The following is a 19,822-nucleotide window of genomic DNA, read 5'->3' as shown; positions in this document are numbered from 1 at the left end:
ATAAGTCCTTATGTTTAACAAACATCCTAATAGTTGCAGCTCTGATTGATGGCCATCTGACACCGACTCTTAGGTACAAAGTATTGCACTAAGGCAATCAGTGCAGAGTGGCACAAGCAGCCCCTGATGAAAACAGTAGGTTGTACTCTACCAACACCCTTCTGGAGGATTGCTAATCCCATAAGTTTCCATCTTCTCTTTTTTTATAGGCCCCCTTTCATTTCTTGCCTTTTTTCTTTTTTTGTTCTTCAGATATTCCTGCCACACCACATAGTGTTACCAGGCAGCTAGCTTCCTGCTCAAATGTGTATCACGGCTACTTTATGCACAATACCCTTCAAAGATGGCTGCTCAGTGCATCATTTTCCGAGTGACCATTTTGGAATAATTTGTACATAGTGAGTCCGTGTTTACGTGATAGAATGGACAGATGGATGAATGCAATAATGTGTGCCAAGGTGTATTATGAAGACTTAATGGGTGCCTAAACTCACCAGTGACTGAAGAAGCGCTATCGGCTGTAAGTCAAACCTGTCAGCTTTGCTAGTGCTTTTTTAAGTTGCAATGAATGCTGATCTCAACCTCCTGGTAATGTTTCCCAATTTCCCTTACAATTTTGGGTGTTTTGTTTTTCTTTTGTATAATAGGAGTTCTTGCAATGGAAGCTTTACACCGACAAGTTTTGCCATTTTTGTTAAGACGAATGAAAGAGGATGTATTGCAAGATCTTCCTCCTAAAATAATTCAAGATTATTACTGCACACTGAGTCCTTTGCAGGTATGTTCAATAGTAGCACGAATTGTTTTTATTACTTTTTAGTGTAAAATGGAAGTATTAAATTGGTAACACATTGTGCTTAATCTTAGGACATGCTTAATGGATTAGAATTTATAGATTCGGTCTACCTCGTTCTTTTCCTTCCTGCCATAGTCTCGATAACAATTATGCTGGTAATTGTGAGCCATGGTGCCCATTGTTACCTCTGAGGAGAGTAACGAATTTCAAACCTGAAAGCTAATGTTTGTGTTTTACTGGTAAGAAACATGCAATTATGTCTTATTTAAAATAAAAAATAAAAACTTCAACATTAGAAAATGCCCCATACCCCACAGTACCTGCAAACCTAAAAACCCAATCCTCACCTGACCATGGCCATAGACAAAGCTTCTTGACCGTCATCTCTCCTCTCAAACGTCAACTGAAATGCCTGACCCAGACCTCGGATCCTATCCTCTTTACACCCTGCACTAGTATCTCCTAATTCAGTCTCAATGATTTTACTAATTACCGTATTTTTCAGCATCCATTCCACACTAACCAAACTACAACGTCCCCTCTTCCTTTATTCCCCCATTAAAATAATCAGTTACCATTTTCTTGCCACTTTATCTGGCTTCCCGTACTTAGCTCATTACCGTTCAAAGATCCTCAAATCCCAAAATAGCCCTAATTAAAATTGTGGCTCCTCAATGATGAAATTACCCATTGCTTCAAACCAGCCATACTAAATGTTTAGGATAAAAACTTTCAACTGGTCCTCATCTCCTTTTTCTCTCTTCGCCCCCCCCCCCCCCCCTCCCCCTACCTTTCTTCAAAAAATTGTTTCTACCGGCTCACTGGCCATCTGTCTTCAATCTCTTCAACACCTTGAAATCTGGTTCTTGTTTTATAATTTAAATTAATTATCTCACTGCCTTCTATTTTGGCGCCTTCTGTGGAAGTGGTTACTTTGACCTGCTGCTAATTACCGCTGCCATTGTTGGGGGCTCCCTGTCCCAGGAGGCTGTGACCTGCGAGGAGGAGGGGCAGACACCCACGCCGCGCACAAAAGTGTTTGTTGGATCCCGCGGCGCGGGATGCACTTTGGGCTAAGGCAGGGCACATCCTTGCCCGTCACTGACTGGAGAAGGCCGGGCTGGGTCCCCCTCCCATCCCTCCACCCCCGACATCTGCGACTCAACGACACGAGGGTACTGCTTACTGATTAACCCCTGCTTAGCACGATGGGCTTGCTCCATCCACCATAGGACGGGGGGGGGGGCACAGATTTGCTTCTTTAGTTCACATACTAACTGGTTTTGAATGTTCTTCCCAGCCCCTCGGTCTTTTTTGTGATTAGTCACATCCAAGCAATCAGCGGCTCAAAAGTAGGCCGTGGCTAATCTGGTTGGCTATAAGCGAATAGTTTAACCCGACTGACGCTGAAGGTCCTCCCTTACATGAGTTTCCCACACCGTTTATCCGTTTATTTTTGCGACTTGTAGTTGTTTGCGAAGCAAGGCTCAATGGGGAAGAGTAAGGCAGCCCACGTGAGCCCTGCTGCAGGAAGGAAGCGTACAACCATTGATACTTTCCTGACGAAAGCAGTTGGGGCCATCTGCGAAGAAATTGACAGGGCGGAGAGAAGGCTGTCTTTTGGCCCCATTCACCTCCTTCGGAGGTTGCTCAGGCAGTAGTACCGCGGGCTACAGAGTGCTGTAGCTCTAATACCAGTAACTACAGTAGTCTGACGACTAACAGGATGGGAAAGGCGCCCTCTGCCATGGCGCAGAAAGCGGACTTGGGTGGGTGTCCTGCTCCCAAAAGGTTGTGACGTACAAACAAGAAGAGAAAAAAGATAGTCCTCCAAGAAAGGAGAAGGGACTGTAACGGTTGCCCCAAGATATATGGAAGAGCTCTGGGTACCACTGAAGCAAAAAATCACAGAAAAATTGCCTGATTTGTTGTCCAAATTTTTTAACGAGCTCACTAAAATCATGAGGGAGTCTAGAGACTCAGTAGATAGAGTTGAAAATGCCCTGGTTTCTATTAAATCGGCGCCTTCAATTGATAATGTGCATCTAGAGTCAGCGCAAAGGGGGGTTCTCCCGCCTGACACCCGTGGCACTAATCAACCCCTCTCTTTTAGCCGCAGGTCAATAGGAGCTGTAAGTAGTGAAACTAAGACCTTGGGTATGCGGTCCCAAAGCCCTAGTAGACAGCCACCAAGCACAGTTCTTCCCATCCAGCATCCCACGCCACGGCATAGAGAAGGGGTTACAGGCAGTATATCTATTGTGAATACCCGTGATCGGCCAACAATTGATCTTGCCCCAGCATGCTGTCCCTACACTGTGACTTAAGCAGGGGGTGCCTGGTCTGAGTATGCACAAGGACGAATCTTCGGTCCAATTGATTAACAAAGTAACTCACTGGTTCTGCAAATGTACTATTTTTATAATGGCTGACCATAGACCTATCCTGATGGCTAGGAGAGTAGCGTGGTTAGGACATTCAAAGAAGATATTGGAGGGTGATTGTGTGGTATAATTGCATTCCGATTCCCTGACTTAGCACGCAACATCTTACGACTCAGACTTTCCTATATGAATCCGGCATCAAAGCATTACCGTTGAGGTTCTTTTATAGACCCTCACTTAACAGCATAATCAGTAATCACAGTGCAATCCCGGCAGGAGCCCCCTCTTGTGTGGAGGGAACATACACAAGGCCAACCCTTACGCCCCATTGAGGGATCTTAATGATCCAGACTGACTGCACATACCTAAGGAGAACATTACTGCTCCTATTGCCTCGGGGAAATCACCGTCACGGAGACTAGCAATTAGCACACCGTCAATGGGTGCTCACATAGGCCAGAATGGGACCCTGATGAGTAGTTTGGATTTGAGTGGTAGGGGATCCAACAGGCATATGGGTGGACCTAATATGTCGTCTTACTCATGTATCTCAACTGTTCATCACAACGAGGTTGACTTCATGCCCTCCGTATTTGACACTGTAGATAACCCAGATAAGTTCTTAACTTCAGAGTTATTTCACCAATTTGTAGAGCCACCTGACAAGGTAAATGGTCCGAATAACATGGATATCTGTAGGAGGGATCTATGCTACATTCTATTTTGGAACGTGGCAGGACTTTGATCGAAGCTTAGTAATCCCCAAAGGTTATAGTTCGTAGGGGATTTTAACAATCTAGGCCTTAAGGAAACCTGGACGGAGGATATCATGCACATTAACGGATACAAAACCTTTCACACTGCTGCTGTACCTTTCACTCACGGGAGAAATGAGGGGTTATGTATATATATCTCCAACTATGTGAATGCAATTAATCTTGAACTGAAGAAATCAGAAACCCATTACCCGATGCTGATATACGAAATTGGTAAGACATTGCTTAGCTGTGTTGAATTTTTATAATATCCTGTCATATCAGACCACAGGGGTAGTGAGGAAATAGAGTAGTGACCTGAATACCTTGCAGAACGAAAATGCTAAAGACGTATGCATCATCTGGGGCGGGGATTTCAACTCTGCTGTGTGCCCACAATCTGAGGGGGTAACCTGTGGGATCAGATCCGATGATGGAGCTAATTATATACATTTCCCACATACTATCTTCGGGGAACTTTTTAATGAAATCATGTTTTCAGTTGACCTTTGCTTCGCCAATGATTTATGCTCTCCGTCAGTACCATTCAGTCACACCTTTAATGGTATAGAGTTGTCTTCTATCATCGACTACATTCGCCTGTCAAATAGGTATTCTAGCTTTCTTTTTCACTTTCCTGTGACATAAACACGGAGGGTAAATCTGCCCATATAGTTCAAAATATAGCTCTGAATAAGACTAATGGTTATACTCTTTGTTGGCCAATGGTGGACTCGGTTGTATTCACCAAGTCATTATTCATGAATTGTAAATCTATCTTTTTGGATTGTCTCCATGAGACTACCCCTCCCCTCATGATGAAATCTTAACATCGTTCGCACAGATCACAGGGGACGTTTAAGAACGCTTTATCTGTGGAGAACAAAAAAAACCACAGGGTGAAACAGGGCTGGTTCAACACTAAATGCACTAAAGCCCTTAATAACTTGAAACACGATTTACATAAGCCCGTAAGAAATCCGCAAGAAATCAAAGTGGCTAGGGGGGAATATAAACGCACACTCGAACACAAAATCACGTCAAAAGAAGAACTATGGGAAGCACTGCACAAAGCAACATTAATCAGACAGCACTGCCTTTTGGAAGGCAGTGAATGCCCCATTTTTAGCCCCGCGAGATCTACCATCCATAGAAATAGCCATTTCTGAGGATTAATGGGTGGATCACTATTCGAGTATGTATAATAACCACAATGCAGAAGAGATTTTAAAGGTAAACCCCTCACACCTGCAGGAGATATTGCCATCTATTCACCACCCCATAGATGCACTTTACTCTCTAGAAGAGGTTAATTGTGCCATCAATGCAAGCTTACGTGGAAAAGCTCCCGGCCCAGATGGAGTCCCGGTAGACCTTTATAAATCAAACTTGCCTCTATGGAGCCAATTATTAACCCAAGTAATAGCAGCATATTGCTCTTCCGGCTTTAAAACATGGTCGGAATCCACTTTGGTTCCAATTTTTAAAAAAAGGAGATTGGGGGGGGGGGGGTGAGTTTGGGGGTTTCGCTTTCATCTGAAATGCATTCCCATTATCCTATTTTGATTAAAATGTCAATGGCAGGATAGTTCATTGCTTGGGCCGATACCTCTGGGCTACAGGGGCCGGCATTATGTGTCTGTTGACGAATAATAACAGTTTTCAAAAAAAAAAAGAAAGGAGATCGTCCCAACCCCGCATGTTATCGACCCATATGTCCCTGTTTGACTCTTTGGTCAAGGTAGAGGGACGTATTCTACTGAACGGACTACAAGATTGGGCTGAAGATATAGGCATCATAACAGAATTCCAATATGGCTTCAGACAGGTGCTAGACACGGTCGAACAGGGTTTAAACCTAAGCATCCTCCTGGAATGTATACATTGGCCAAACAGGGTAGGTTCTATTTGGCCTTTGTAGACCTTACTGCAGCCTTCGTTTGCGTCATACATTAGAAACTTTGGAAAATTCTAGAAGATATGGGCATGGAAACCCCTCTTATATTGATTCTGAGGCATCTATACAATGATGCAAAAGCAAGGGTAAGATATGGGATCACTGGGGAGTGTAAGGCCAGTTTTAAAATTAGAAAGGGGGTTTGGCAAGGATGTGTTCTGGCTCCCTATCTTTTTACTTTGTATACAAATGAATTAGGCCAAGTGCTGGCGAATCAGTGCCAGGACCTTCCACAGATAGACGTTCAATACCTGCCCTATTGTATGTGGATGACAGTTTTGATGTCACAAACACAATTGGGGCTACAGAGAGCTGTCTCTTGCTTTTCAACATTCATGCGATACTGGGTCTCATGGTGAACACCTCCAAAAAGCATATAATGAAATGTGGGCACCATAGCTCAAAATGCGGGATATCGTTATTGACAATAATAAGATAGAATACACTAAAAGATTTTCTTACCTTGGCATTCCCTTTGACCATAAGGGGAGTTGGTCACAGGCTGTGCAAGCAAGAAGACTACTATTTATGAAAGCTACTGCTGCCCTGGCCAATTCATGAGAAAACTGGTGAGAAGGCCGGTTGTAGAGCTATTACATATTTACAAAGCAAAATGCGTCTCCACTGCCTTGTACGGTACTGGTATTTGGGGATATGAAGACTCTCAGCCCATACAGTTAGTCGAGAATGCTTTCTTCAGATATCTATCGGCAGTCCCAAGTAGCACATCAACCTATATATGCCATACTGAATTGGGGACGCCATATATATATCCGATCTTATAAAAACACAACCCATTTTATTGTGGCACAGGATATGGTCTAACCCCAAAACTGGTCTTAATCTGGATATCTTAAAGGATAGTTTAAATTACACCGGGCCACAAGCATCCCATGGCTAAAATATATTTTTTTTACGAAAGACCTTGGGCACCCGGAATGCTTTGAAGACCCTAGCACTTTAATGTCTTTATAATCAACTATAAAAAAAGTGTGCACAACTCTCCTTGAGACTAATAGATTTTCTACTGAAATACTAAAGACCACAGTGTAGGCGAACCAAATGATGTTAACCACCTACAGCATTCAACCATATCTAAATAAACACGTTAGACGGGTATGACAGGATGGTGTTAACCTGCATTAGACTGGGGATCTTCAACAGGTTAACCAGTTTACCCAATATGAATAATTGGTCGAGTATCATCTGCATGTGCCCATGTGACGATAAGTCTCTCCAAACAACTATGCATGTCGTTTTGTTTTGCAAATTTGATACTGAACCAAGAAAGCGATGGATTTTACCAATTTTAAGGTTGCTTGGTTAGACCATTTCGGTCAGCGTTCCTAGTGTTACAACTCCTAGAGAATATAAATTTTGCAAGGTCTATAGCTTGCTATTTGAAATGTTTAATAAAATGCAGGAAATCTATTGCCACATGAACTTCTAATTGCACGTTTTTTTATAATTAGACTATTTTATTAACAAATGATACTGTTTGTATATTTTTTATCGATTTTTAATACAGACCAGCTTAACAATAGTGGGTTTTTTAAAATTTGCTTTTATGATTTTGTTAAATTGAATAAAGCTTATTTGATTTGGTTACTCAATTGTGCTAAAAATGAAAGGCTTCTTTGATGTTGATGGGACTGCATCGAACTGATGTAGCTCCTATGTCTCCAGCAACTTGGTCAGTTCCCTTGCACATCGCCCTCTAAGGCTTGGTATATGGTCCTGTTCTCTCTTGTTTTGAGTTGAAGTAAAATCACCTCCTCATTTAGCCTTTGTCACCTGTGTGCTCACGACCCAAATCTTTTTCCCCACCCTAGCTAATTTGTCATCTACACAGCCAATTTGCAACTGCTTTCTAATGTCACTGTGATGGCACTGCATTCCCTTATGCTCAGCATGTCTAAATCAAAAAAAGGCCTCCATTATCCTGCCATTGTAAACCTCCCTCCCTAGTCTTTTCATCTGCTTGCCAGGCATACTCTCAAAAATTGGGTTGCTTTTGATTGCCAAGAGGCTTGGTATTTTTTCTGACCTTCGGATTCCTCACCTTTTGAATCCTCTTGGGCGCTAGATTGGATTCAGAAGCTTTTCTGCAATAGGTCCCCATGCCAGTCAGTGGTGCCATCGGACTCGGTGGCTGCTCCGTCCCACATGCGGATGTGATGAAACAGAGCAGAATATTGCAGCCCCTCCTGTGCCCCGACATTAGTTCTCTTTTTTTCTGCATCATTTGTGTTTGGAGCTCTGCTCCCATCTTTTGTGTTTTTATTGATTCTTTCCCCAAATGTTTTTTTTTCTTTCAGTGTGTAAAGATGTCTCCCCTTCAAACCACAGGGTTTAAGCTGTGCCATGTCCATATGAAACTGTCTGCCACAGACCCATGCAACATCCTTCTTGTGGGTTGGGTCTCTGTTCACTGATGCATTCAGATGGTCTCAGGGAGCATGACTCCAACGCCTACATTGCCAACCTCAAGAAGTGATGCCAATAGGCACCTGAAGGCTCCAACTCTCTGTGGTTTCCAATTTGGAACAGATTATGAGATTGGAGCAGATATCCCCTGATTTTCCCAGGCCGTCCTCTACTCCAGCAGCAGATTGAGGCCTTTGAGGCAATGCTGCAGTTATTCTGGATGGCTCTGGATCCCTCTGGCCTGACTTCAGACCCCATGGAACCATCAAGCTTCCAGTTGGATTGCATGTCTTCCGGTGGGCCTTCTGCCAGTGCCAACTGATCCCATTCTGCATTAGCCGGTGACAAGCTGTGGCTCAACACGTTTGCCTCATGTTTTGCTGGCAGTGCCCCACCTCAGTCATGATGTTTCTAGAGGCACCATTTCTGGAATCTGCTCCAATTCTATTGCCTGGTGTAGAGCAGACTTCTACCAGATCTCAGTCTGTTGGGCTGCGAAATAACTAAAGTGTGTATTTTGCGAGTATTCCCGATCTGAAGGTTCTGTCTGGGTGTGGAAGCCATCGTCAGTTGGATGTTGATGCAGTTCCACAGCTTAAACGCCCCACAACGTAGATGGCGATGAGGACTTCTGTTTACTGCTCCCTCATTGTAATAATGGTCTCTACCTCAACCACGCTAGAAGTATGGACACTTTCCCTGTAATTAAATTGGATTTGTTGCGCCCCCCCACCCCCCTCTCCTCAACCCACACTTAAGAGTGTGTGTGTCCTTTGCTGTAGTTTTACTCGAGGGCACAGAGGCATTGGGTTTACACTTGCACCCGGTGGAGATCAAAGTGAACTGACAGACTAAAATCTTGCAAGCTTGGACATCAACTGTTGAACCCTTACTACCATTTACAAGGCCCTGACTGAGGCTCTTAAAGCTACCTGGTCCAAACTGATTTCTTCACCACCTGTGAACCGCAGATTGGTCTGTGCCATGGACCTGCTTTTTTTCACTCCACTTTCCAAACACATCTACCTCTGGGGTGTCTGCGTCATGATGAGAAAGGTGAACCCTAATATTTTACCAACTGCTCCTCGTGTCCGGGAATCCAAAAAGGCTGCCACTATGCAAAAGAGTTTTTTCTTTTATTTGGCCCTACATTCAATGAGCTCTACATGCTTCTTGGGCCATTATATTTAAGCTTTTTGGGACATGGCTAGAAAGATCTTGCTTGCTGTCTAAATAGTCATTAAGGGGTAGAACTACTGACTAAAGTGATTTACTGTGCAGCGTTGATACAATGTGAGAGATTAGCATTATTTTAGGTCACCAAGCAGAGATCATGGTTTATAAAGGCTTACTTGAGAAGAGTTGGAACAGTGTACAGTTCTTGTTACAATGAGTAAATGTGTTCATTTTGGCAAGGTCTGCCAGCCATTTAGACATTTTATCCTCTATTTTTGATAGCCAGTGTACAGAGTAGGGGAGTGGGTTGGTGAATTAAGATTTGTGTATGTCTCAAATGCTTTTACTGGAACTGAGGTGGAGTTGGGGAGCTTTGCTAAGCTAATCTTACCAGGATCATGGTATTCGTTTAAAAGAACATGTGTTCATGGCATATGTGGCTGTAGATACACATGCTGTGCAAACTCCTGCCATCTGATGTTGGGCTTGTATGTGTACACGTTGTTTTTCTTCTAGGAAGTCTTCTTCAGTCACAATTTAGTTTGACTCCACCTCTTGCTTGCAATGTCTTTGGTCATCAACTCATTGTTAAATTTGCTTTTTCTGCCATCATGTTCGGACTTGTGCTTCCGTGCTCCAGTTCAACTCTGTTGCTGTGATTGTTTGAGTTTCTTGTTCCCTATCTCTGTCAGGATTGTTTACGATCACATTTGCCCTTTTTTCTTGTATCGGGTCAACGTCTCCAGTTACCTCTCAGGATAGTGCACAGTTTGACTTCGGCCCCCTGTGGAATCTTTCCTCTGGTGCCGTCCGCTCTCAACATGTCTTGCCTGTGGTGGAACGGATGCCCTTTCAATACTGCCCTCTGTGTCATGTGAAGTACTCCATGGCCGATCTCCACCAAGTCTGCAATCTCTGCCTCTCATCCGAGCAGGACGAGGCCTCTTGTGACAAATGTTGGCCCTTACGGTCAAAGAAGATCCTTCAAGACTGCCGGGCCTGTCTACTTGAGAAGTTCTGCAGGAGCACAGAAGGTATCCCAGATGTCTTCGGTACCCAGATCCTCGAAGGGGAACATCCTCCAGAGCCTTTTGGCTACTAATGAGGTTTTCACGCCCGAAGAGAGTTCCAGCTCCATCCTTGAAATTGAAGACCTCCCGCTGGCTCATCAGGTCGAGAGTACAGCTCCCTCTCCACCTGGACACCGCGGTTAGCTTCTACCCCACAAGCGGCATTCAGCGCACTGGACCCACCAGAAGCAGGCTTCGCAGCCTTCTGCCTTCGGGCCATGGTCTACACCGACCGTCAACTTCGGACTCTACGCCCAGCTTTGGCTCCGTACCGAAGAAAACTTTAAAGCCAAAGCCCTTGGTGCTGCCCACTCCCGGCTCAGCACCGACCCAAGCGTGGGATCCAAAACAGTCTGCCTTGAAGCATAAATCTGTGCCGAAACAAGAGCAGCTCGATGTCCGACAAAAACAGATTGTTATCTGCATACTAACAGTCTCCGATGCCGGATCCTCGGCTTTCCAAGAGACAGTTCAGCTTTGAAGAAGCTTTGGAGCCTCCTCTTCCAAAGCAGTGAAAAATGCAAGATAAAGCCACCAGTCCTCTTCTGGACACTTGACTGCCTCAACCCTCTTACACTCCACCCCAACCCCCACCATCACCTTCCCTCCACCTTCTTTACTTGCCCCACTATCCCACACTACACTGGAGTTACTACATTCTGACACAGTAGACCTGCTGAGGGAGGGGAGGACTTATGACGTCCCCCACAGGGAGACCTGTGGGACTCCTATGATTTAGATCTGGCTGCCGATACTGATCTCAACCTCTACTTTGCCCAACCTTCTGTCAGTTGATCCCTCCTCTTACCATGAGGTTCTATGTAGGGTTGCTGTTTATCACAACATGGCGATGCATAAAGTGCCAGTCGTGCAGGATTTCCTCTTTGAGACTTTCTTCCCACTATCGCTCCATGCTCTATCTGCCTGTGCTGAAGGGAATGATCAAGCCGGACCCTTATATTTAAAAGGAGCCATTCAAAACCTGAGTCATTACCTCAGGGGTTGATTAAAAAAAAAAGACTCCCCTTCAGACCTATCTGTATTAGAAGCTAACTCCCATCAGATTCCCTACTGGTACATATCACTCATAATAAGGGGAATTCTCGGGGCACCAGCGATGGTCCTCCACCATACAATGAGAGTAAAAGGATAGACGCGACTAGTAAACAAGTCACGTCAGTCTGCCAACCACTGGTTCATTGGCAGTTCCATTGGTTTACTCTCTAGATATTACCGGGCCCACTGGGATGAAATGGAGGAGCTCCTTCTACACCTGCCAGAGGAGCTCCGTAAAAGGGGGGAGTGAGTTGGTCACAGAGGGTAAACCTATTTCTAACACAACCATCCGGTGCGCCCTAGATGCTGCTGACACTGTGGCTTAGGGTATTAAATTGAGCCTCTTCCACCACAGCCGTGCCTGGCTCGTGTCTCTGTATTCAAGCTAGACATTGAACAGCATCTCCTCAACCTGCCCTTCGATGGTGAACATCTCTTTGGGCCTCAGGTTGGTGAAATGCAGGAGAAAATTTAAAAAAGATGCAGAAACGGCAATAGCCGTGGGCATTTATAGATGCCTTCCTCACAGGAGTCATTGCGCCACCCAGCATATCTCCGAGACTCCAAGACCACCTCCCCTGAAGCCTCTGCGTCTTTTCAGTGCCATCCTACCAAACCAACTTCCACCAGGGTCTACTTCAGGGGTGCCTATCGTTGAAATAGCTCCCAAAGTAGAGGCAAAGGTAGCTCACCCAAGGGAGCCAACCCAGCCAAACAATGACTTGCCACTCCCCACCCCAGAACAGATCATGCCACACCTGTCTGGGGACAACTGCAGATGTTCTTCCCCGCTTGGCAACACGTCACATCTGAAAGGAACACGTTAGTTAGATTCCTCACCTTAGAATATTCCCAGGCGTCAGGCTGGATCCGGAAAGATTTTTGTAGCAATACCCCTTGCGCGTCGCTAGGCATCTGCGGCTCCGCGTCCGGCGTCGTGCGCCGGAATGACGTCGTCTGAGTACTTAGACGCCGCCCTCGCGCGCTGACGTCAGTTCTTGTTATTTCTGCTCCAGTAAGCACCGATCCGGGAAGAGCTTACCCCTAGTCAATTTTTGACTAACTTTTTTGTGACTCTTTTTGGTCGACTCGACTGTTGGTGCCGGTAGGATGCCAGGGTTTAAGGCCTGTGACGCCGGTCATCGCCTGATGTCGGTGACGGATCACCATCGCCGGTGCCTCTACTGCCTGGGGGCCGACCACGACGCGGTGTCGTGCCTCGACTGTCAGGCCTTGACCTCGAAGGCTAGGCGGGAGCGGTCCCGCAAGCTTCTCGAGCTCCGCCACTCGGTTCCGCGCCGCTCGAGGTCCCGGTCCAGGAGGAGGTCCAAGGACCGGTCACGGAGCCGCAGTCAACGTCATCGCTTGTCGGGCTCTTCGGGTAAGTCGAAGCGCTCCAAGAAGTCCAAGAGGCGACATCGCTCTTCGGACTCCCCTCGCCGGTTGCGCGACTCGGCCGAGGGTCCAGGTGGTTCCACCCCCGCGGCTCCGTTGGAGCCGCAGGCGCCTTGTCCGTCCCCATACCCTCCGGTCCCTGGGACTGACGCGACGCCGGCGGAGGTCAATGCCTTCCTCTCGGCCATGAGAGGCCTGGCTCCGCCGTCGACGCCTGCCGGTGCGCCTTCGGGCCCCGCAGGCTCGACTGGGCGACCTCGCGGGCCGGCAACTCCGGTCCTGGTGCCGTCGACGGCTCCGGCCTCGACGCCGCAGGTCCCCGAGGGATCCTGCCCTGGATCTGTCGATGCCGGTCGACCTCGTGACGCCTCCTCCGCGGGCGCCGACACCGGTACCACCTCCGGCGCCGTCTCTGGACGATGCCGTTCCCCAGTTTGTCCCCGTTCCGGGCACGGCGCAGGTGCGGCGCCGCTCGACGCCGCTTCCGGCACCGATGGATGACCGCTTTATCCACCGCCCGGCTCCGATCATTCCTTCTGTTTATCAGGAGTCGGATGACGGGGGCGACTGGGAGGGGTTTGAGGACCCTCTGGCCGCACAGGGCCAACTTTCACAGGACTGGGCAGACGAACTGGGGATGCCAGTGGTCTGGATACCTCCCCGGACACTGGCTTAATCTCTCTAGGGAAGGGGCGCCTCCTCACGTCCGCCGAGCTACCGGCCGCAAAATCAACCTGCGCGCGGTTGCGGACGTGGTGTCCGCCGAGGCGGTATGGGAGGACAACGTGCTGGTCAGTCCACATCCACCCCGGCAGCATCCGCCTCAAAGCCCTCCTAGTCCGTGCTTTCAGGCCCATCCCACCCCAGTGGGCGGCAGAGTTTGCCATCACCTGCTCCACTGGCGGTCCATTACTTCGGACAGGTGGGTGCTGCAAATCGTCCGAAGGGGCTACTCCCTCCCCTTCGAGACGACCCCTCCAGCCATGCCACCGCAGTGCCACCGTATGTCGGAGGATCACTTGAATCTGCTGCGGGAGGAAGTCACGGCCCTCTTGGCCAAAGAGGCCGCCGAGCGCGTTTCTGGGCCAGAAGCAGGTCGTGGTTGCTATTCCCACTACTTTCTGGTTCCCAAGAAGGGCAAAGGGGGCCTAAGCCCTATCTTGTACCTCAGGAACGTCAACGCCTTCCTTCGGAAGGAACGGTTCAAGATGCTCACGCTAGCTCAGGTTCTGGCTGCCCTAGACCCTGGAGACTGGATGGTAGCGTTGGACTTGCAGGACGCTTATTTCCACATCCCCGTCCTGCCGGCCCATCGGCGTTACCTGCGGTTCACGGTGGGCCAAGAGCATTTTCAGTTTACCGTGCTCCCCTTCGGCCTCACCAGTGCCCCTCGGGTGTTCACGAAAGTGATGGCGGTGGTCGCAGCTTATCTGTGCAGATCAGGGGTCCCAGTCTTCCCCTATCTCGACGACTGGTTGTTGAAGGCGGGCCCCAGCAAGTCGTCTCCCACCTCCAGACTACGTTCGACCTCCTGCATTCGCTGGGGTTCTCCATCAATGTGCCGAAGTCGCACCTGAGTCCCTCCCAGAAGCTCCTTTTCTCGATTCGGCGCAGTTCCGGGTCTATCCTCCGGAACAGCGGGTCCGGGATATTCAGACTCCGATTCCCATCTTTCGGCCTCTATCCTGGGTTTCGGTCAGGTTGGTGCTGCGGCTTTTGGGGCTGATGGCCTCCTTCATCCTGTTAGTGCATTGCGCCAGGCGGCGCATGCGGGCTCTGCAGTGGGACCTGAAGTTTCAGTGGGCCCAGCATCGAGGCAACCTGTCCGACCATGTCTTGATCTCGGAGGGCACTGCGAAACCGTTGCAGTGGTGGCTCACGGACCGCGATTGGGTCAGCGGCAGATGCCTCTCCCTACCCCAACCGGAGCACGTAGTAGTGACAGACGCGTCCTTCCTAGGATGGTGGGGGGCCATATGGGAGAGGCGGAGATCAGAGGACTCTGGTCTCCGACGGAGACTCAACTCCACATCAACCTTTTGGAGCTGAGAGCGATCCGGCTTGCACTGAAAGTCTTCCTTCCCTCTGTCCGGGGAAGTGTCGTGCAGGTGTTCACGGACAACACCACCGCCATGTGGTATTGCAACAAACAGGGCGGGGTGGGGTCGTGGACCCTTTGTCAGGAGGCTCTGCGCCTCTGGACATGGCTGGAACACCAGGGCATCACCCTGGTGGTTCAACATCTGGCGGGCTCTCTGAAAGCCAGAGCAGACGAACTCAGCCGCCGGTGCATGATGGATCACGAATGGCGTCTGAACTCGGACGTGGCGCAAGGTCTCTTTCTGCAGTGGGGAGAGCCTTGGTTAGATCTATTCGCCACCGTAGAGAACGCGCAATGTCAGCAGTTCTGCGCGTTGGAATTGCCAAGGCGGCACTCGCTCGGAGCCGCTTTTCGTCGCGAGTGGAGTTGCGGTATGTTGTACGCCTTTCTGCCTATACCACTTCTGCCCAGAGTGCTGAAGAAGATCAAGCGCTACTGGTACCAAGATATCTTAGTGGCTCCGGATTGGGCACGAAGGTACTGGTATCCCGAGCTACTCAGTATGTTAACCGATCCTCCGATACGTCTGCCTCTACAGGAGGACCTTCTGTCGCAGCAACAGGGGGCGGTCCTTCACCCGAACCTGTCCAGCCTCCAACTCCATGCGTGGAGATTGAGCGGCGGCAGTTGATGCCATTTTAATTGCCTCCTGAAGTCTGATGTCATTCTGGCAGCCAGGCGTCCCTCCACAAAAACGGTATACACCTGCAGGTGGAACACATTTGTGGCATGGTGCACAGCAAAGGCTGTGGATCCCCTTTCCGCCCCTCTTTCTGAGGTTCTTCTCTTTCTTCTTTCTTTGGCCCAGCAGGGCTCTGCTCTGGGCACCTTGAAAGGTTATCTTTCTGCAATCTCTGCATTCTTGAGGCTTCCTGATCAGCCCTCTATTTTCAAGTCGCCTGTAGTTTCGCGTTTTCTTAAAGGCATTACCCACATGTTCCCTCCTGTCCCTTTTGTAATGCCTCAGTGGGATTTGAATCTTGTCCTGACATTTCTGAAGTGTGCTTCCTTTGAGCCTCTTCACAATTGTCCCCTTCGTCTTCTGACTCTTAAGACTGCTTTCCTGGTAGCTATCACCTCGGCTAGACGGGTAAGTGAGCTCCAGGCTCTGTCATCTAAGCCTCCTTTTCTGTCTGTTCATCCGGACAAGGTTGTCCTCCGGACTCGTCCTTCTTTTCTTCCGAAGGTGGTGACCCCCTTTCACATCGGGCAGTCTGTCACCTTGCCCACCTTCTTTCCGCCTCCGCATCCTTCCAGAGAGGAAGAGAGGCTCCACCGTCTGGACCCAAAACGTGCGCTCTTCTTCTATATGGATCGCACCAAACAGTTCCGGGTGGACGACCAACTTTTTGTTGGATACGTTGGCACTAAGAAGAGGAAAGCTGTACACAAGCAGACCATCTCACGGTGGGTCGTTTTGTGTATCAAGGTCTGTTACTCTTTGGCAAAAAAGGACCCTCCTGTTGGGCTGAGAGCCCATTCCACCCGGGCCACAGCGGCGACTACTGCCCTGGGGCAGGGAGTTTCCTTGCAGGACATCTGTCAGGCGGCGATGTGGGCCTCGTTGCACACGTTCGCCAAGCACTATTGCCTGGACAGCCAAGTCCGGAGAGGCGGCTTCTTTGGCCGTTCTGTTCTCCAGGACTTTCTGGTGTGATCTTGGTTCGCAGACCCACCACCGGGGTTGGTATTGCTGGGGTATCTATTCTAAGGTGAGGAATCTAACTAACGTGTTTCTTTCAGATGAACAAATTACTTACCTTCGGTAACGATGTGTTCGAGGCATATGAGCTGCAGATTGTACACTTAGCATAGATCGCCATCTGGTGTTGGGCCCGGATGTTTGCAGTTTGTTTTTGTTCTTTGGACAGTCTTTGGAAGTCACGAGTTCGGTGACTCCTCCTTCGGTCCGTACTGCGCATGGGCTTCGGCTCCATCCTCAGATTGTTTTTTTCCGCCATCGGGCTCGGATGTGATACTTCGTGCTCCGGCTTCGAACTTCTACGGTTCCAGCCTCGACGGAAAATCCTTGTTCTTCGAGTTTTCTTCATCAATCATCATCTCTCGAAGCGGCACTTTTCTCCATCCCGTACATCGGCACAGGCCTTCGGGCCCTCCTCGACTCCGGTCCCGGCCGATGGAAAGGACTCCGTTCAAAAAGTGCCCAAAATGTGGGTCTAAATTTCCCCACACCGACCTCCATCAGGTGTGTAACCTTTGCCTCAGAACACGAGGCTAGAGACTGCCCCGCCTGTAAGTCTTTTCGATCCAAAAAGACCATCCGGGATCGAAGAGCTCGACGCACCATGGCGCACTCCTCGACCGCGGCTCCACCGGACATCTTCGGAGACGACGCCGAAGCTTCGGGGCAACTACACACCGAGCAGGAGGACGACGTCGCCAGCGCTTCCGAGGCCGACGACTCCGACGTGGAGGACATCACACCGGCGCAGCGGGTCGTGAGTACTGTACCCCCTCCCACCCCCGCGCCCAAAACCAAAGAGACTCAGGTTACACCCTCGCCTGCAAGCCTGGGTAAAACCAAGCACACAGCTTCCATCACCCCACCTTCGGGCCCGGTGTCGAAGCCTCAAAAGTCTCACGGCAGCTCGGACTCGAGCCAGCCAACGCCTGGTGCCGAAAAACACCATCCGGCACCGAAGAAATTGATACCCAGCTCGACTCTGAAGCCACCGGTGCCGAAGCCTGGACTCTCGGTGCCGACGAAACACAAACACAAATCTGTCGGCACCGACGCTCCGGCGCCGAAAACTCCTTCGACGCCGAAAAAACCGGAGGTTCCAAAAAAGCATGGCGCACAGAAACCATCGAAACCCTCGGCTCCGAAAACATCGGCGCCAGCGGACGATTCGGCGCCACTGGATCTCTTTACACCAGACCCTTTGCAAAAGACTCTATTTAAAGATCCAAAGACTGGGCTATTGACTTTAATTGTCAAGAAAAGACGTCTTGACACACCGGCTCCTCCTCCACCGCCCAAACGGAAGGACTCTGCTACTTCTCCTCTCAGAGTGCCCTCCCCACTACCTCCTCCTCCACCCCCTCCCCCGTCTCCCCCACCCTTACCTTATCACTCCCCGACCCCGTCCCCAGATCCGGACTTCGGGGATCCACATTATGACCCAGCGGACGCCCCAATGGACCCCACTCCACCGGGGACCCCAGACCCATGGGAAGACTACCACAACCCGGACATTCCTGATATGCCTCAGGACGACCTATACCCATCCAGGCCGTCTCCTCCAGAGGACTCCTTAGGGTTTCACCACTTAGTGCAGAGAGCAGCACACTACCATGGGGTGGACATGCATAGCGAACCAGTGGAAGATGACTTCCTACTGGACACATTTGACATTCAGGACAATTCCACGTCTATTTTGCCCATGCTTAAAGGTGTCACCAAGCATGCTGCAGAGGTGTTCAAAGACCCTGTCAGGGCCAGGGTACTGAACCCTAGAATAGAAAAAAAGTACAAGGCGGCACCCACAGACCCTGCATACATTAAGGGCCCTGCTCCCTTAGATTCCCTAGTTGTCTCCACAGCTAGAAAGCGGGCTAACTCCCAGTCCTCAGGAGAAGCCCCACCGCCAGACAAGGAATCGAAACTTTTAGACGCGTCTGGCAAACGCACCGCCTCCCAAGCTGCAAACATGTGGCGCATTGCAAATACACAAGCGCTACTTGCGCGCTATGACAGAGCACACTACGACGAACTTGAGGCTCTTATGCAGCACCTCCCCGAAAAACACAAGCGCAAGGCTCATGGCCTGATACAGGAGGGTAAACTAATTACAAACACCTCCATTAAGTGTGCCCTCGATGCAGCCAACACTGCTTCTAGAGCAATAAATACCAGTGTCCTGCTTCGTCGTCATGCCTGGCTCAGGATCTCAGGGTTCAAGCCTGAAGTCCAGGCGTTCCATACTAAATCACCCTTTTGACCAACAAACTCTCTTTGGGCCAAAGGTGGACGAAGCGTTGGAAAAGATGAAAAAGGACACAGACACAGCAAAGTCTATGGGGGCACTCCAATCACAGGCCCCTAAACGTTCCTTTCGACGCTCATCCTTTCGTAGCACAGGCAGAGGCTTCTCCACAGACAGCGCCTCTACCTCCTACAAGTCCCCTCCTCAAAATACCTTTTCAAAGGGCAACCAAAGGGGTGGTTACAGAGGCAACAACAATAAGGGCAGGGGCAAAACTAACACCACCCGTTCCGCAACCCCGCCCGCAGAATGACTTCCCTTCCCTCCCCCCAGACCATCCCACTCCGGTCGGGGGCAGACTACAACAATTTATCCACGCATGGGAGTCCATAACATCGGACAAATGGGTGACCCAAATTATTCGGTCAGGGTACTGTCTCGAGCTAACATCTACCCCACCCAATATCCCACCAAGACACCGTCCAATGTCTCAAGAACATTCCATGCTACTCAAACAGGAGGTGCTTTAACTCCTCCAAAAACACGCTATAGAGCAGGTCCCCGTCAATCAGCAAAATCTAGGGGTCTACTCTCTGTATTTCCTGATACCAAAGAAAGACGGGACCCTGAGGCCCATTCTGGACCTCCGGCCTCTCAATGCATACATACATTCAGACCATTTCCACATGGTCACCCTACAACAAGTCCTCCCGCTCCTCTGTCAGGGAGACTTTCTCACTACCTTAGATCTGAAAGAC

General features: G+C 49.3%; 1 protein-coding gene across 2 annotated transcripts in view; it reads left to right on the top strand.

Annotated features, from left to right (window-relative positions):
* BTAF1 (B-TFIID TATA-box binding protein associated factor 1) overlaps positions 1–19,822 on the top strand; it is an 852,875-nt gene that overhangs the window by 747,553 nt on the left and 85,500 nt on the right. For both annotated transcript variants that reach the window (XM_085606166.1, XM_085606165.1), the window contains exon 32: positions 648–778. In XM_085606166.1, the coding sequence (XP_085462292.1) occupies positions 648–778 (131 nt within the window). The remainder of the gene's footprint in view (positions 1–647; positions 779–19,822) is intronic.

This window comes from Triturus cristatus, chromosome 1_2 (assembly GCF_964204655.1).
Source record: "Triturus cristatus chromosome 1_2, aTriCri1.1, whole genome shotgun sequence".
NCBI lineage: Eukaryota > Metazoa > Chordata > Amphibia > Caudata > Salamandridae > Triturus > Triturus cristatus.
This window is presented reverse-complemented; position numbering and strand designations above follow the sequence as displayed.